Genomic DNA, 16905 nt, shown 5'->3' with positions numbered 1-16905 from the left:
GCTCGCAGTCGGGGTTCCAATTCATCCCAAAGGTGTTCGATGGGGTTGAGGTCAGGGCTCTGTACAGGCCAGTCAAGTTCTAACACACCGCTCTCAACAAACGATTTCTTTATGGACCTCACTTTGTGCACGGGGGCATTGTCATGCTGAAACAGGAAAGGGCCTTCCCCAAACTGTTGCCACAAAGTTGGAAGCACAGAATCATCTAGAATGTCATTGTATGCTGTAGCGTTAAGATTTTACTTCACTGGAACTAAGGGGCCTAGCCCGAACCATGAAAAACAGCCCCAGACCATTATTCCTCCTCCACCAAACTGTACAGTTGGCACTATGCATTGTGACAGGTAGCGTTCTCCTGGCATCCGCCAAACCCAGATTTGTCCGTCGGACTGCCAGATAGTTAAGCGTGATTCATCACTCCAGAGAACGCGTTTCCAGGCTTCTTAGGCTTACAGTGGGGGAAAAAAGTATTTAGTCAGCCACCAATTGTGCAAGTTCTCCCACTTAAAAAGATAAGAGAGGCCTGTAATTTTCATCATAGGTACACGTCAACTATGACAGACAAAATGAGAATTTACTTCTCCAGAAAATCACATTGTAGGATTTTTAATGAATTTATTTGCAAATTATGGTGGAAAATAAGTATTTGGTCAATAACAAAAGTTTCTCAATACTTTCTTATATACCCTTTGTTGGCAATGACACAGGTCAAACGTTTTCTGTAAGTCTTCACAAGGTTTTCACACACTGTTGCTGGTATTTTGGCCCATTCCTCCATGCAGATCTCCTCTAGAGCAGTGATGTTTTGGGGCTGTCGCTGGGCAACACAGACTTTCAACTCCCTCCAAAGATTTTCTATGGGGTTGAGATCTGGAGACTGGCTAGGCCACTCCAGGACCTTGAAATGCTTCTTACGAAGCCACTCCTTCGTTGCCCGGGCGGTGTGTTTGGGATCATTGTCATGCTGAAAGACCCAGCCACGTTTCATCTTCAATGCCCTTGCTGATGGAAGGAGGTTTTCACTCAAAATCTCACGATACATGGCCCCATTCATTCATTCCTTTACACGGATCAGTCGTCCTGGTCCCTTTGCAGAAAAACAGCCCCAAAGCATGATGTTTCCACCCCCATGCTTCACAGTAGGTATGGTGTTCTTTGGATGCAACTCAGCATTCTTTGTCCTCCAAACACGACGAGTTGAGTTTTTACCAAAAAGTTCTATTTTGGTTTCATCTGACCATATGACATTCTCCCAATCCTCTTCTGGATCATCCAAATGCACTCTAGCAAACTTCAGACGGGCCTGGACATGTACTGGCTTAAGCAGGGGGACACGTCTGGCACTGCAGGATTTGAGTCCCTGGCGGCGTAGTGTGTTACTGATGGTAGGCTTTGTTACTTTGGTCCCAGCTCTCTGCAGGTCATTCACTAGGTCCCCCCGTGTGGTTCTGGGATTTTTGCTCACCGTTCTTGTGATCATTTTGACCCCACGGGGTGAGATCTTGCGTGGAGCCCCAGATCGAGGGAGATTATCAGTGGTCTTGTATGTCTTCCATTTCCTAATAATTGCTCCCACAGTTGATTTCTTCAAACCAAGCTGCTTACCTATTGCAGATTCAGTCTTCCCAGCCTGGTGCAGGTCTACAATTTTGTTTCTGGTGTCCTTTGACAGCTCTTTGGTCTTGGCCATAGTGGAGTTTGGAGTGTGACTGTTTGAGGTTGTGGACAGGTGTCTTTTATACTGATAACAAGTTCAAACAGGTGCCATTAATACAGGTAATAAGTGGAGGACAGAGGAGCCTCTTAAAGAAGAAGTTACAGGTCTGTGAGAGCCAGAACTCTTGCTTGTTTGTAGGTGACCAAATACTTATTTTCCACCATAATTTGCAAATAAATTCATTAAAAATCCTACAATGTGATTTTCTGGATTTTTTTCCCTAAATTTGTCTGTCATAGTTGACGTGTACCTATGATGAAAATTACAGGCCTCTCTCATCTTTTTAAGTGGGAGAACTTGCACAATTGGTGGCTGACTAAATACTTTTTTCCCCCACTGTATGTACGGCTGTTCGGCCATTGAAACCCATTTCATGAAGCTCCTGACGAACAGTTCTTGTGCTGACGTTGCTTCCAGAGGCATTTTGGAAATCGGTAGGGAGTGTTGCAACCGAAGACAGACGATTTTTACGCGCTTCAGCACTCAGCGTTCCCGTTCTGTGAGCTTGTGTGGCCTACCACTTCGCGGCTGAGCCGTTGTTGCTCTTAGACGTTTCCACTGCACAATAACAGCACTTACAGTTGACCGGGGCAGCTCTAGCAGGGCAGACATTTTACGAACTGACTTGTTAGGAAGGTGGCATCCTGCCTCCTGAGTGGCGCAGCAGTCTAAGGCAGTGCTTGAGGCGCCACTATAGACCCGGGTTCGATCCCGGGCTGTTTCGCAGCCGGCCGCGACCGGGAGACCCATGAGGCGGCGCACAATTGGCCCAGCGTCATCCGGGTTAGGGGAGGGTTTGGCCGACCGGGATGTCCTCCTTGTCCCATCGCGCTCTAGCGACTTGTGGCGGGCCGGGCACATGCACGCTGACTTCGGTCGCCAGTTGTACGGTGTTTCCTTCGACACATTGGTGCGGCTGGCTTCCGGGTTAAGCGAGCAGTGTGTCATGAAGCAGTGCGGCTTGGCAGGGTCGTGTTTCGGAGGATGCATGGCTCTCAACCTTCGCTGCAACTCCGTACGGGAGTTGCAGTGATGGGACAAGACTAACTACCAATTGGATATCACAAAATTGGGGAGAAAAAGGGGTAAAAAATTAAAATACAATACAAAAATAATAATAATAAAGGTGGCATCCTATGATGGTGCCACGTTGAAAGTCTCTGAGCTCTTCAGTAAGGCCATTCTACTGCCAGTGTTTGTCTATGGAGATTGATTGCTGGTGTACTTGATTTTATACACCTGTCAGCAATGGATGTGGCTGAAATAGCCGAATCCACTCATTTGAAGGGGTGGCCACATACTTTTGTATATATAGTGTACTTTAAAGTACTATTTAATTCGTGTTTTGGGGTATCTGTACTTTACTATTAAAATCTTTGACAACTTAAACTTTTTCTCCACTACATTCCTAAAGAAAATAATGTATACTAAACCAAAATATAAATGCAACATGCAACAATTTGAAAGATTTTACATGAATTACAGTTCATATAAGGAAATCAGGTAATTTAAATAAATAAATTAGGCCCTAATCTATGGATTTCACATGACTGGGCAGGGGAGCTGTCTTGGGTGGGCCTGGGAGGGCATAGGCCCAGCCAATCATAATGAGTTTTTCCCCACAAAAGGGCTTTATTAAAGACAGAAATACTCCTCAACACAAGGTGCACCTGTACTTTGAGCCAGGAGAGATTTGATATGTATTTTGTTGATATTAGCCCTCTATGCACATTTAAGGGCCAGAGGTGTTGCTCTGTTCTGGGCCAACTGTAATTTTCCTATGTTCTTCTTTGCAGCACTATACCATATAACTGGGCACTAGTCCAGGTATGATAAAATTAGGGCTTGTAGGATATTTGGTCGATTGTGATCACGGACAGACCTCTCCCCATCTTAGCTACAGTACAGTTCCATCTATGTTTTGACCATGTCATCTTAGAATCTAGGGTTACACCAAGCAGTTTAGTCTCCTCAACTTGCTCAATCACCACATTATTTATTATTAAATTTAGATGAGGTTTAGGGTTGTCCCCAACACAATGCTTTTAGTTTAACATTTGATTTAGGACTAGCCATCCACTCTAATACTGACTGCAGCTCTTTGAATGGTTGCAGTGATTTCACATGCTTTGGTAGCTGAAGTATAATGTTGAGTCATTGGTGTACATACACACAGGCTTCATTCAATGCTAGTGGTAGGTCATTAGTAAAAATAGAGACCAGTAGGGGTCCATGACAGCTGCCTTGAGGAATACCACACTCTACCCGGTTTACATTAGAGGTTTCCATTAAAGAAAACCCTCTGTGTTATATTTAGATAGGGAGCTCTCAATCCACAATAAGGCAGAGTACAGTGCATTCGGAAAGTATTCAGACCCCTTGACTTTACAGTCTTACTCTAAAATAGATTAAATCATTTTTTCCCTCATCAATCTACACACAAGGCCCCATAATGACAAAGCAAAACCAGGTTTTTAGAAATGTTAGCATTTTTTTTTTTCACTGATATCACATTTACATAATTATTCAGACCCTTTACTCAGTACTTTGTTGAAGCACCTTTGGCAGCGATTACAGCCTCGTCTTATTGGGTATGACGCTACAAGCTTGGCGCACCTGTATTTGGGGAGTTTCTCCCATTCTACTCTGCAGATCCTCTAAAGCTCTGTCAGGTTGGATGGGGAGCGTCGCTGCACAGCTATTCTCAGGTCTCTCCAGAGATGTTAGATCGGGTTCATGTCCGGGCTCTGGTTGGGCCACTCAAGGAAATTCAGAGACTTGTCCTGAAGCCACTCCTGCGTTGTCTTGGCTGTGTGCTTAGGGTCGTTGTCCTGTTGGAAGGTGAACCTTCGCCCCAGTCTGAGGTCCTGAGCGCTCTGGAGCAGATTTTCATCAAGGATCTCTCTGTACTTTGCTCCGTTCATCTTTCCCTCGATCCTGACTAGTCTCCCAGTCCCTGCCGCTGAAAAACATCCCCACAGCATGATGCTGCCACCACCATGCTTCACCGTAGGGATGGTGCCAGGTTTTCTCCAGATGTGACACTTGGCATTCAAGCCAAAGAGTTCAATCTTGGTTTCATCAGACTAGAGAATCTTGTTTCTCATGGTCTGAGAGTCCTTTAGGTGCCTTTTGGCAAACTCCAAGCGGGCTGTCATGTGCCTTTTACTGAGGAGTGGCTTCCGTCTGGCCACTCTACCATATTGGTGGAGTGCTGCAGAGATGGTTGTCCTTCTGGAAGGTTCTCCCATCTCCACAGAGCAACTCTGGAGCTCTGTCAGAGTGAACCTCAGGTTCTTGGTCACCTCCCTGACCAAGGCTCTTCTCCCCCGATTGCTCAGTTTGGCCTGGCGGCCAGCTCTAGGAAGAGTCTTGGTGGTTCCAAACTTCTTCCATTTAAGAATTATGGAGGCCACTGTGTTCTTGGGGACCTTCAATGCTGCAGACATTTTTTGGTACCCTTCCCCAGATCTGTGCCTCGACACAATCCTGTCTCGGAGCTCTATGGACAATTCCTTTGACTTCATGGCTTGGTTTTTGCTCTGACATGCGCTGTCAACTGTGGGACCTTATATAGATAGGTGTGTGCCTTTCCAAATAATGTCCAATCAATTGAATTTACCACAGGTGGACTCCAATCAAGTTGTAGAAACATCTCAAGGATGATGAATGGAAACAGGATGCACCTGAGCTGAATTTCGAGTCTCATAGCAAAGGGTGTTTTTTTTATCTTTAATCAATTTGCAAAAATGTGTCATTATGGGGTATTGTGTGTAGATTGAGGAAAATGTTTTATTTAATCTATTTTAGAATAAGGCCATAAGACATATGTTTTTTTTCAGCAACAGATTATGATTGATAATGTCAAAAGCTGAACTGAAGTCTAAAAAGACAGCTCCCACAAGCTTCTTATCAATTTCTTTCATCCAATCATCATTTGTGTCAGTGCCGTACATGTTAAATGCCCTTCCCTATAAAGCATGCTGTTGTTAATCAGTTTACAGTTAAATAAAATTGTGTCTGGTCAAACACCATTTTTTCCAAATGTTTAGGTTGATTGGTCGGCTGTTTGAACCGGTAAAGGGTGCTTTGCTATTCTTGGGTAGCTGAATGACTTTTGCTTCTCTCCAGGTCTGAGACCACACAGCAATAATGTTTCACCTCTTCCAAACTCACTTTACAGAATTCAAAATTACAATGCTTGTCTTTCATTATTAAGTCAGTTATGCATGAATATGAAGACTCTGAGTTTGTTGTTGGCATGTCATGCCTAAGGTTGCTAATTTTGGCAATAATAAAGTTATTCAAGTAGTTGGCAATATCAGAGGGTTTTGTGATGAATGAGCCATCTGATTCAATGAAGGATGGAGCAGAGTTCACCTTTTTGCCTAGAATGTCATTAAGGTTCACTACCGTTCAAAAGTTTGGGGTCACTTAGAAATGTCCTTGTTTTCGAAAGAAAAGCAAACACCAGTCTCAACGTCAACAGTGAAGAGGCGACTCCGGGATGCTGACCTTCTAGGCAGAGTTGCAAAGAAAAAGCCATATCTCAGACTGGCCAATAAAAAGAAAAGATTAAGATGGGCAGTCTGAGATATTGTTTTTTCTTTGCAACTCTGCCTAGAAGGTCAGCATCCCGGAGTCGCCTCTTCACTGTTGGCGTTGAGACTGGTGTTTTGCGGGTACTATTTAATTAAGCTGCCAGTTGAGGACCTGTGAGGCGCCTGTTTCTCAAACTAGACACTCTAATGAATTTGTCCTCTTGCTCAGTTGTGCACTGGGGCCTCCCACTCCTCTTTCTATTCTGGTTAGAGCCAGTTTGTGCTGTTCTGTGAAGTGAGTAGTACATAGCGTTGTACGAGATCTTCAGTTTCTTGGCAATTTCTCGCATGGAATAGCCTTCATTTCTCAGAGCAAGAATAGACTGACGAGTTTCAGAAGAAAGTTATTTGTTTCTGGCCATTTTGAGCCTGTAATCGAACCCACAATTGCTGATGCTCCAGATACTCAACTAGTCTCAAGAAGGCCAGTTTTATTGCTTCTTTAATCAGCACAACAGTTTTCAGCTGTGCTAACATAATTGCAAAAGGGTTTTCTAATGATCAATTAGCCTTTTAAAATGATAAACTTGGATTAGCAAACACAATGTGCCATTGTAACACAGGACTGATGGTTGCTGATAATGGGCCTCTGTACGCCTATGTAGATATTCCATAAAAAATCAGCCGTTTCCAGCTACAATAGCCATTTACAACATTAACAATGTCTACACTGTATTTCGGATCAATTTGATGTTATTTTAATGGACAAAAAGTGCTTTTCTTTCAAAAACAAGGACATTTCTAAGTGACCCCAAACTTTTGAACGGTAGTGTACTACAAAACTTTTTACCATCATCCTTTGTCATTTATCTTTGTTTCGTAGTACTATTTCTTTTTCTTTTTGTTTAGTCACATGACTTCTCAATTTACTGTATGTTTGCCAGTCAGCTGTGCAGCCAGACTTAATTGCCATTTTTTTTGTCTCGACTTAACCATACAGTTTTTCAATTCCTCATCAATCCATGGGGATTTAGCCATTCTGACAGTCAGTTTCTCAATGGGTGAATGCTTATCGATAACTGGAAGAAGCATTTCCATAAATGTTCATAAATGCTTCAAGTGCGGCATCTGGTTGCTCCTCATTAAACACAACAGACCAGCAGACATTTTTTAGATCTTCAACATAGAAATCACTAGAAAACCTTTTGTATGATCTCTTGTACACTATTGTAGGCCCAGCCTTTGGAACTTTGGTTTTTCTAAATATGGCCACTATATTATGAGCGCTACATCTGATGGATGAGGATACTGCTTTAGAGCAGATTTCTGCAGCATTAGTAAAGATGTGATCAATACACGTGGATGATTTAGTACCTGTTCTGTTTGTAAATACCCTGGTAGGTTGACTAATAACCTGAACCAGATTACAGGCACTGGTTACAGTTTGAAGCTTTTTCTTGAGTGGACAGGCTGATGAGAACCAGTCAATATTTAGGTCACCCAGAAAATAGACCTCTGTTGATATCATATACACTATCAAGTATTTCACACGTTATCCAGATACTGTTTGCACTTGGTGATCTATAGCAGCTTCCCACAAGAATAGGCTTTAGGTGAGGCAGGTGAACTTGTAACAATATTACTTCAACAGCATTTGACATTAGATCCTCTCCAAGCTTTACAGGAATATGACTGAATATATACAGCAACACGTTCCCCATTGGCATTTCTGTCTCATCTGTAGATGTTATAACCATGTATTGATTCCACTGTGTCATCAAATGAATTATCTAAGGGAGTTTCAGAGATACCCAGTATATGAATGTTAGGCCTCCCAGGAAAGCACAAAAAAATATCAGAGGTAGACATGTCAATGATATTTACATTTGAGCCAATAGTACTGGGTGAGCTGCCCACAGTGGGCTTCCTACTTGGGCAGACAGTCTGTGCTAACAGTGTAATTCAGGTTTATAGGCACAAGATTACTGATATCAACAATGTCCTTTTTTAAATCAAACTCTGCACGTTTAAGTGCAACAGCCCAGGCCTCTTACCTGATTTGAAAACCAAGGGGATATCCATATTTATGGATTTCACATTTGAACTAATAGCTCTGGTTGAGCTTGTGCTTGCCACAGTGGGCTTCCCATTTGATCTAACGGTAATGGAGCTAACAATGGGAATCAACTTTATGGGTACAAGACTATGACTGACAACACATCTTGGAATATGAACATCTGTAACAGTCTTGGGGTGGCGCTGTGATATAATGGTAGGGATTACCTGAGACGGCTTTTTTGCTCGAAGAGCGTCTGTGCTCCGTGGTAGTTGGGATGTATTCCATCCTCACTGAAACAATCCCTCAGCTTCCAGAACCGGTCAAAATTGTCAATAAACGCCACTTCCACTGAGGCACAGAACATTTTCAGCCAATGATTCATTTAGAGGAGTCTGCTGAAGCAGTTAGACCCATGGGCTATTGAGGGTAGTGGACCCGAGATAACTAGCCTCTTACTTGCATACTTTGCGGCTTCTATCAGGTCCATGAAGTCATGTTCAGGCACTCGAAGTTTGATGTCATTCGATCCCACATGAATCACCAGAGTCTGCCTCAGGTAGCTGCTTCTGAATTGTGGGAAGCTTCACTAAAATATCATGAATTTTCGCTCCAGGTAAGCAAAAGGTTCTGGCATCCTCAATAGAACTGTTTGGGGGGGGGGGAGTACTCGCCGGGAAGGCCGCTGCATCGGAGAGGGGGCTGTCACTGGGAGCGACGAGGGCCTTCATTGGCTCGGCGGTCCGTTGAGGGGGGGTGCATGATGCGGCTAGGAGTACTGTTGCCTATAGGGCCACTGCCTCAGAGAGGGGGGTTGTCGCGGGGAGCTGTCGCGGGGAGCGACGAGGACCTCTGTTGGCTCGGTGGTCCGATGTCACGGTAGTCCGGTGGAATGGTGATCCTCTGTTGGGGACATCTTCTGGTCATCTCATTTTTTCCTATACGTTTGGTGATAAGTGTTTTCCCCCCTCTCCGTCTTACAGCCGGGCGCCCACTGCGACATTCCATGACAGCAAGCACAGCATAGTTTACATGCACTACGAGCCCACCACAGGCTGGCTGCTGACCTCTGGGGCCGACAAAGTCGTGAAGGTGAGACAGACGCTACCAGACACTATGTATCTGATACAGGAGGATACATTTATACAACGTATTTTCTTGGGTGCGTATATGTGTATGAAGGAGGCTGTGTTTTTTTATACACCTTATGTTTGTGTGTGTGTGTGTGTGTGTCAACAGCTCTGGGACATGACTCCAGTGGTCTCCTGAGGGTCATCGTTGACAGGGAGCAACATGGAGCTCCATCCACCTATCAGGTGAGAGCTTACAGCCTGGTGGCCATCATCCTGAGAGGAAGAGGGAATGTCCACAAGAACAACAACAACAACAACCACCACCACAACAACATCTAAACAACCTACAACAGCTGAGCAACATCCACAGAACCTAGAAACACCAGGTCTTTCTTGCCTGTCCTCGTCCCTCTTGGTGACTAAACGTGCAAAGCTTTACACTGGCTGCATACATAATTCCCTATATTCTTTGGTTTATTATTATTATAATATTTATAATGTTTTGTAGTAAAGGGAACTCTGTTTACCTACTGAAGAACAAATACAGCTAGTCGGGCAAATATAAAGCTTATATTGAAGTGCCTTCCTCTTATCTTATTATAGCTTTCCCTACGATAAACAGAAAGCATGAAAAAAGTGGTTTATAAACCAATAGTTGTAAAATAAATCGAAGCACTTAATGTACCTGGGTTATGAATATCAGTTAGATATGTAACTTGTACGTACAGTAGCAAGATGGAATACTCTAATATAATCATGAAACTCCAGAAGGTCCCAAAGTTGACCTTATGAGGCTCATCGGATTTACTCTTTGCTTTTAAGCTGCTGTATAGTTGCAGTGGGCAAAATACCCCTGTTTCTGGGTGGACCCTGTTTCAGTTGAGGTGTCAGGAGGGTCATAGCCTAATGTAAGGGAATTAATCTCTTACCCTATGAGGTACGGAGCCTGCTGGTTTTCTGTTCTACCTGATAATTAATTGCAACCACCTGGTTTCCCAGGTCTAAATCAGTCCCTGATTAGAGGGGAACAATGAGGTCCAGAGGTGAATTTGAGAGGACTACTGTATAGCTTCTAGTCTCTCTGAAGGTCATCATACATATACACAGCTGGTGAACAAGTCTACATGTGGTATCTCACTGTCAGGTAATGGTTGATCGCCACAGATGTAGGGAACTTGGAGAAATAAATGTTTTTCTTTTGTTTCTTTTTTATGAATACTGTATTGCAAACTGATGTTCTAGTTTAGGCTTGCCAATTGAAATTGTAAATCATAAAGAACAAGTTCATTCCAGTAATCTTTTTATAATTTTATTGTAGAGTTATTTAAATGTCACTTAATACGCTTTTGACTTCGGTAGTGGATTTAGGGTGGCAAAATTCCAGAAACATTCAATAAATTCCCTTGGTTTTCCAGAAATCCTTGTTGGTTTCCTGGTTGGTTGTTGGATACCGGATTTCCTGCTTATTCCAGGAATCTTCCAACTGGGATTTCTGGAAAAGCAAGGAATCTATTGAAAGTTCCTGAAATGTTACACTGGATTTGTTTTCTAGGCAGAGCCACTATTGTAAAACCACAACCACAACAACCTGTCTGCATGTTGATATTTGTGTTATACAACCATAATTAGCCATGGTCATTTTTCATGAATACTAGCATGTTGATTAATCAGTCACACATATCTTGGGCCTAAGCTTATACAGATCTACTGCTGGAGAATGGCTGTATGAGGCTCTAATGCTATTTACAGTAGTAGTCAGTCACTGACTTTAAGAATTATACTATTCCTATCCGTTTCCTCATTTAATGACCTCTGTACAGTTATCATTGTTGGATGTAAAAAGGTATGAGTTCCATGTTGATTCATACACCAAGACTGATTTACAATATCTGAATGACTGCTGATATGATTTGAAATAAGTTTATCGTATTGTGTTTTTATGTAGCCTGGATACCAGTCTGTCTTTCTCTGCATTCGTCAGCGTGTTGTCATTGGTAACACTGATACTAGTGTTGTTAAATGGATGAACTGTCAGTCTGGCACCCAGGCTAGTGGTTTTGTGTGGTGCAGTATGATTCTCACAGGTTGGTGCTGTACTGTGTGTGTGTGTGTGCACGTAACCCAGGGGGGGTTATCACAAAGCAAGATTTGGAATCAGAGAATCAAGAGCTACAGTGCAGTATATCTGTTTATCAAAGTAAGGTAGCTAACTCCTTGATCCTGCTCTGTGCCATTTCCCTCAGGTCTTAATGTGCGGTTTGTCCAAACAGCAGGTTATTGGAGATTTCTAGTCTGTAAGATTATCATTCCTGCATGTCTCATCCTAGTCCTAAAGCTGATCTGGGTACAGGTCATCTGAGTAGAGATGTGTGCTCATATCATTCCATAATTTAATTTCCCCTTGTACTGCTGTTGATGTACTCATGTTTGTATTTGATAAAATGTATGTGAGGTGACTGAAGGACAGGATGTGTCTCTTCTTCATGTGAATGCCTAGTATTCATGTAGACATTCAGCTGAAGTCTTTAATTTAAAACAAGTTGTTCAGCTCGGAATACATATCCCAAAGGAAATAAATGATCTCACTTTAATAAATTATAATAGAAGGTTAGCCAAAATAGATAAGATCTTGCTACCATGGAAAGGTGGGTGCCTGTCAATTTGTGGAAAAATCACCCTGATTTAACTCTTTAGTATTATCCCAGTTTATCTATTTGCTTATGGTCTTGCCTACGCCTAGCGAAAAAGATGAGAGAGGCCTGTAATTTTCATCATAGGTACACGTCAACTATGACAGACAAAATGAGGAATACAAATCCAGAAAATCACATTGTAGGATTTTTAATGAATTTATTTGTAAATTATGGTGGAAAATAAGTATTTGGTCAATAACAAAAGTTTCTCAATACTTTGTTGTATACCCTTTGTTGGAAATGACACAGGTCAAATGTTTTCTGTAAGTCTTCACAAGGTTTTCACACACACTTGCTGGTATTTTGGCCCATTCCTCCATGCAGATCTCCTCTAGAGCAGTGATGTTTTGGGGCTGGCGCTGGGCAACACAGACTTTCAACTCCCTCCAAAGATTTTCTATGGGGTTGAGATCTGGAGACTGGCTAGGCCACTCCAGGACCTTTGAAATGCTTCTTACGAAGCCACTCCTTCGTTGCCCGGGCAGTGTGTTTGGGATCATCGTCATGCTGAAAGACCCAGCCACGTTTCATCTTCAATGCCCTTGCTGATGGAAGGAGGTTTTCACTCAAAATCTCACGATACATGGCCCCATTCATTCTTTCCTTTACACGGATCAGTCGTCCTGGTCCCTTTGTAGAAAAACAGCCCCAAAGCATGATGTTTCCACCCCCATGCTTCACAGTAGGTATGGTGTTCTTTGGATGCAACTCAGCATTCTTTGTCCTCCAAACACGACGAGTTGAGTTTTTACCAAAAAGTTATATTTTGGTTTGATCTGACCATATGACATTCTCCCAATCCTCTTCTGGATCATCCAAATGCACTCTAGCAAACTTAAGACGGGCCTGGACATGTACTGGCTTAAGCAGGGGGACACGTCTTGCACTGCAGGATTTGAGTCCCTGGCGGCGTAGTGTGTTACTGATGGTAGGCTTTGTAACTTTGGTCCCAGCTCTCTGCAGGTCATTCACTAGGTCCCCCGTGTGGTTCTGGGATTTTTGCTCACCGTTCTTGTGATCATTTTGACCCCACGGGGTGAGATCTTGCGTGGAGCCCCAGATCGAGGGAGATTATCAGTGGTCTTGTATGTCTTCCATTTCATAATAATTGCTCCCACAGTTGATTTCTTCAAACCAAGCTGCTTACCTATTGCAGATTCAGTCTTCCCAGCCTGGTGCAGGTCTACAATTTTGTTTCTGGTGTCCTTTGACGGCTCTTTGGTCTTGGCCATAGTGGAGTTTGGAGTGTGACTGTTTGAGGTTGTGGACAGGTGTCTTTTATACTGATAACAAGTTCAAACAGGTGCCATTAATACAGGTAACGAGTGGAGGACGGAGGAGCCTCTTAAAGAAGAAGTTACAGGTCTGTGAGAGCCAGAACTCTTGCTTGTTTGTAGGTGACCAAATACTTATTTTCCACCATAATTTGCAAATAAATTCATAAAAAATCCTACAATATGATTTTCTGAAGGAAAAAAATCTCAATTTGTCTGTCATAGTTGACGTGTACCTATGATGAAAATTACAGGCCTCTCTCATCTTTTTAAGTGGGAGAACTTGCACAATTGGTGGCTGACTAAATACTTTTTTCCCCCACGGTATCAAGACCATTGCCGAGACTATGATGCAACTCAAGTTATCCATATACCCAAAAACCGCCAACCCTCTCCTGTCCTCAGTCTTTCTGCTTGGTACTACCCCATACTCACACCCTGAGAACACACTACAGTGATGATAGGTCGGGGTAGGAGATCTTCGTTAACAGAGGTGATCCCCAGACCCTATTGGTCCAGTTCTTCTCTCTAACTCTGCATGTGTTCAGTGGTGCTTGCATGTGTTCTTACCTTTTTGCAGTGGGTAACGTGGACCCAGGTTGTTCTTTCTGCTATTCTAATGGCAAAGGCAGTGACCAATATAACCTGATAGGGCCCTTCCCAACAGGCCTGCTTCCAGTTTTTCTTCTTTAGGGACTGGATGCTCACCAGTCACCTGGTTAGATAGAGTGGGTCACCTTCTCCTTTAGTTTTTTTTTTTTTTTTTTTTTTTTTTGTCATTTAGCAGACGCTCTTATCCAGAGCGACTTACAGGAGCAATTAGGGTTAAGTGCCTTGCTCAAGGGCACATCGACAGATTTTTCACCTAGTCGGCTCGGGGATTAGAACCAGCGACCTTTCGGTTACTGGCACAACGCTCTTACCCACTAAGCTACCTGCCGCTACCTTAGTTCACCTGTGGGGCACAAAACCTCTGACATACGGGTGTGGTTAATAAACTATCTTCACACGTGTTCAGCTCTCAATTTCTATTTCTGACTGCATTCTCTTTCTAGACTGTATCTAAAATTATTTATTTTTTAAGTATTTTGTCCTCTCCTTCGTATATATTTATTATTTAATCCTACCATCTATCATCCCCCTTTTGACACATGATTCTGCTCATGTGTCAATATTACCACCTACCTAAACAATCACTTAGGTAATATTGGGAATTTATCATCCAATTGCCATCCTTAATTTTTTTTTTAGACTGTCCCTTGCTTCTTTATTGCTCCTCCCACTTCCTTTGTCTTTTATGGCGGCTAAATTCGACTTTCATTCAGTTCAGAATCAATAGTAATCCAATCAATCAATCCCTTAAGCTAATCTCTTTCTCCTGGTTATACATTTTGTTAACCTTCAATTACCATCAGTAATCTAAAGATGGTAGTACACACAAAACATGATACAGATATCCCCAGTCCTAACCCATCAATAATTGTTTGTATCAATCTAATTCCTCATAACTAATCCATAAAACCACTCAAAATTCCTCGAGTATACAATGATTATTTAATTTATTACCCTAAATCTGCTACATGTGATCTCATCTCAAATGATCCATTATCAATTATTTGATCAACCCCCTAGGAAAATCTGTCTCCCCTTCTATTGTTCCTGTCCCCCCTGTAAATGTCATATTTCATTTTTTAGCCAATACAATCACAGTTACATCAAATGTTCCCTCCTTTGGCCATTTAGTTACTATCTTTCTGGTCCTTTTTCTCATTTGTTAGAGATATTACCAATATCTTCACTATTCTCTGGGAACCTTCTCTTCATGATTGCTGCTGGTGATCCTGCCATCTCTACTTCTGGTGTGGTCTAATGTCTATATTAGGGTGTAAGGTAAATTATTCCTGTTGTCTTTTTCAGCTAAACGTTTTATATTGCTCAGTTAATGGTATTTTCTCCCTAATATGTCTTCATACTCTTCTTCTTTCCCTAAATTAGATTTAATCCCTTGCCTTTCCTCTACTATCCTTCTATCATTACTGGATGAATGATAATAACTGTAATAACTATTAATAATAATTGTAATAACTATTTCACATTAAATTATGCCTTTTTCTGATAATGTTATAATTGTAGCCTATTGCATTACTTTAGTTTAAAATAGAAGTTTGTTTATTTAACTAATCTAGAACCCACTATAGGTTGGTGCTATTCCCTCAGCATAATAGCTAAAGCTACTTGCATCCCCTGAAACCCATTGCCCTCTAACGGCAGCCCAAACCTTACTATTCCTGTTTTGGGGTGGGTCATTCCTTCTACCGCTCTGGCCACGTCCTCTGTGTTCATGGCCTGTCTGCTAAATGGCATATTATTATTATTATTACTGTATACATCTAAGGTTGCTGGGGCCCCTTTCATTCCCCGCCAATAGATTAGGTAAGGCTATCAGTGGGTACTGGCCCCCTCCTACTCTCTCTCTCTCTCTCTCTCTCTCTCACTGCTTCTTTAAATTTACCCCTACGCGGTTCTCCCTCCTGTTTCCACTCCGAACAGGTTTTGTCTGTTTTTCGTTTTAACGTAATATTCGTCCGTTATTTAAAGTACGTTAGTCTATTTATTTAAATCAAATTATTCCCACCTAATTAGTTGAAGTCGGTGCATATTTATATTTCAACGATAAACCAAATTATTTCAGTCTAATTATTTAACCAGTATTTTGCAGGGTCAAACATCAAACGTTAAATTAAATAATAAACCAAATTGCTTCAACTTAATTATTTAAAACCAGTATTATGCTATGTCGAACATCAAACGTTAAATCAAATAATAAACCAAATTGCTTCAACATAATTATTTAAAACCAGTATTATGCTATAGCAAACATCAAACGTTACAGTTCAATTATATCAGTTCAAACGTTTCAGTTTAGTCATACTAGTTATTCATTATTTGTACCTTTATTTTAGAAATTTTAAATTTTTTGGCTATGATTCTATGTCTCACTTTTAATATATATTAAATTTTAATTTCTCTACCCTAGTATATCTATTCCCAATTGTTATTAACGGGTTATACGGTTTAAGCAACCACAGACTTCTTTAACTCCTAATTAGTTTTCTATCAAGGTATACAGGTTTATTAATTTCTATAACCCGCATTCACTCTTATTTCATTTGCAATCACTCTTTTATTACACTGGGATCATTCGCACTCTCATTCATACAACACCCTATACTTTAAAGTGCTCCTCCGATCTGGGCTGTACCCCCAAGTACAACTCCCTGCCGAAGCGCAACACTATAGTGTACTTTAAAGTGCTCCTACAATCCTAGCCGTACTAGTTACGGACCTTGCCGATAGCGCAACACTATCTAAAATTTTAAGTGTCCCTCTGATCCTAGCTGTACCCTCGTAGTTACGATCCTTGCCAGTAGCGCAACACTTTTAATCCAATAATTCCCTATACCCCCAGTTCCCACCCCTGGTGGTCCTAGCCTGAGGGTTTCAGTATTTTCCCCGATCCTAGCCGTACCCTCGTAGTTACGGACCTTGCC

At 42.0% G+C, this 16905-nt stretch overlaps 1 protein-coding gene across 1 annotated transcript in view; it reads left to right on the top strand.

The window, feature by feature from the left end:
- Window positions 1-12128, top strand: part of LOC311143930 (WD repeat and FYVE domain-containing protein 2-like) — a 56784-nt gene extending 44656 nt beyond the window's left edge. The window contains exons 11-12 of the mRNA XM_084179810.1: window positions 9298-9406; window positions 9554-12128. Of these exons, the coding sequence (XP_084035936.1) occupies window positions 9298-9406; window positions 9554-9583 (139 nt within the window). The 3' untranslated portion in view covers window positions 9584-12128. The remainder of the gene's footprint in view (window positions 1-9297; window positions 9407-9553) is intronic.
- The last annotated feature ends 4777 nt before the right edge of the window (window positions 12129-16905 follow it).

Source organism: Coregonus lavaretus, assembly GCF_964263955.1.
Source record: "Coregonus lavaretus genome assembly, chromosome: 16".
Taxonomy (NCBI): domain Eukaryota; kingdom Metazoa; phylum Chordata; class Actinopteri; order Salmoniformes; family Salmonidae; genus Coregonus; species Coregonus lavaretus.
Note: the sequence above shows the minus strand (reverse complement) of the source record. Positions and strands in the feature narration are given on the sequence as shown.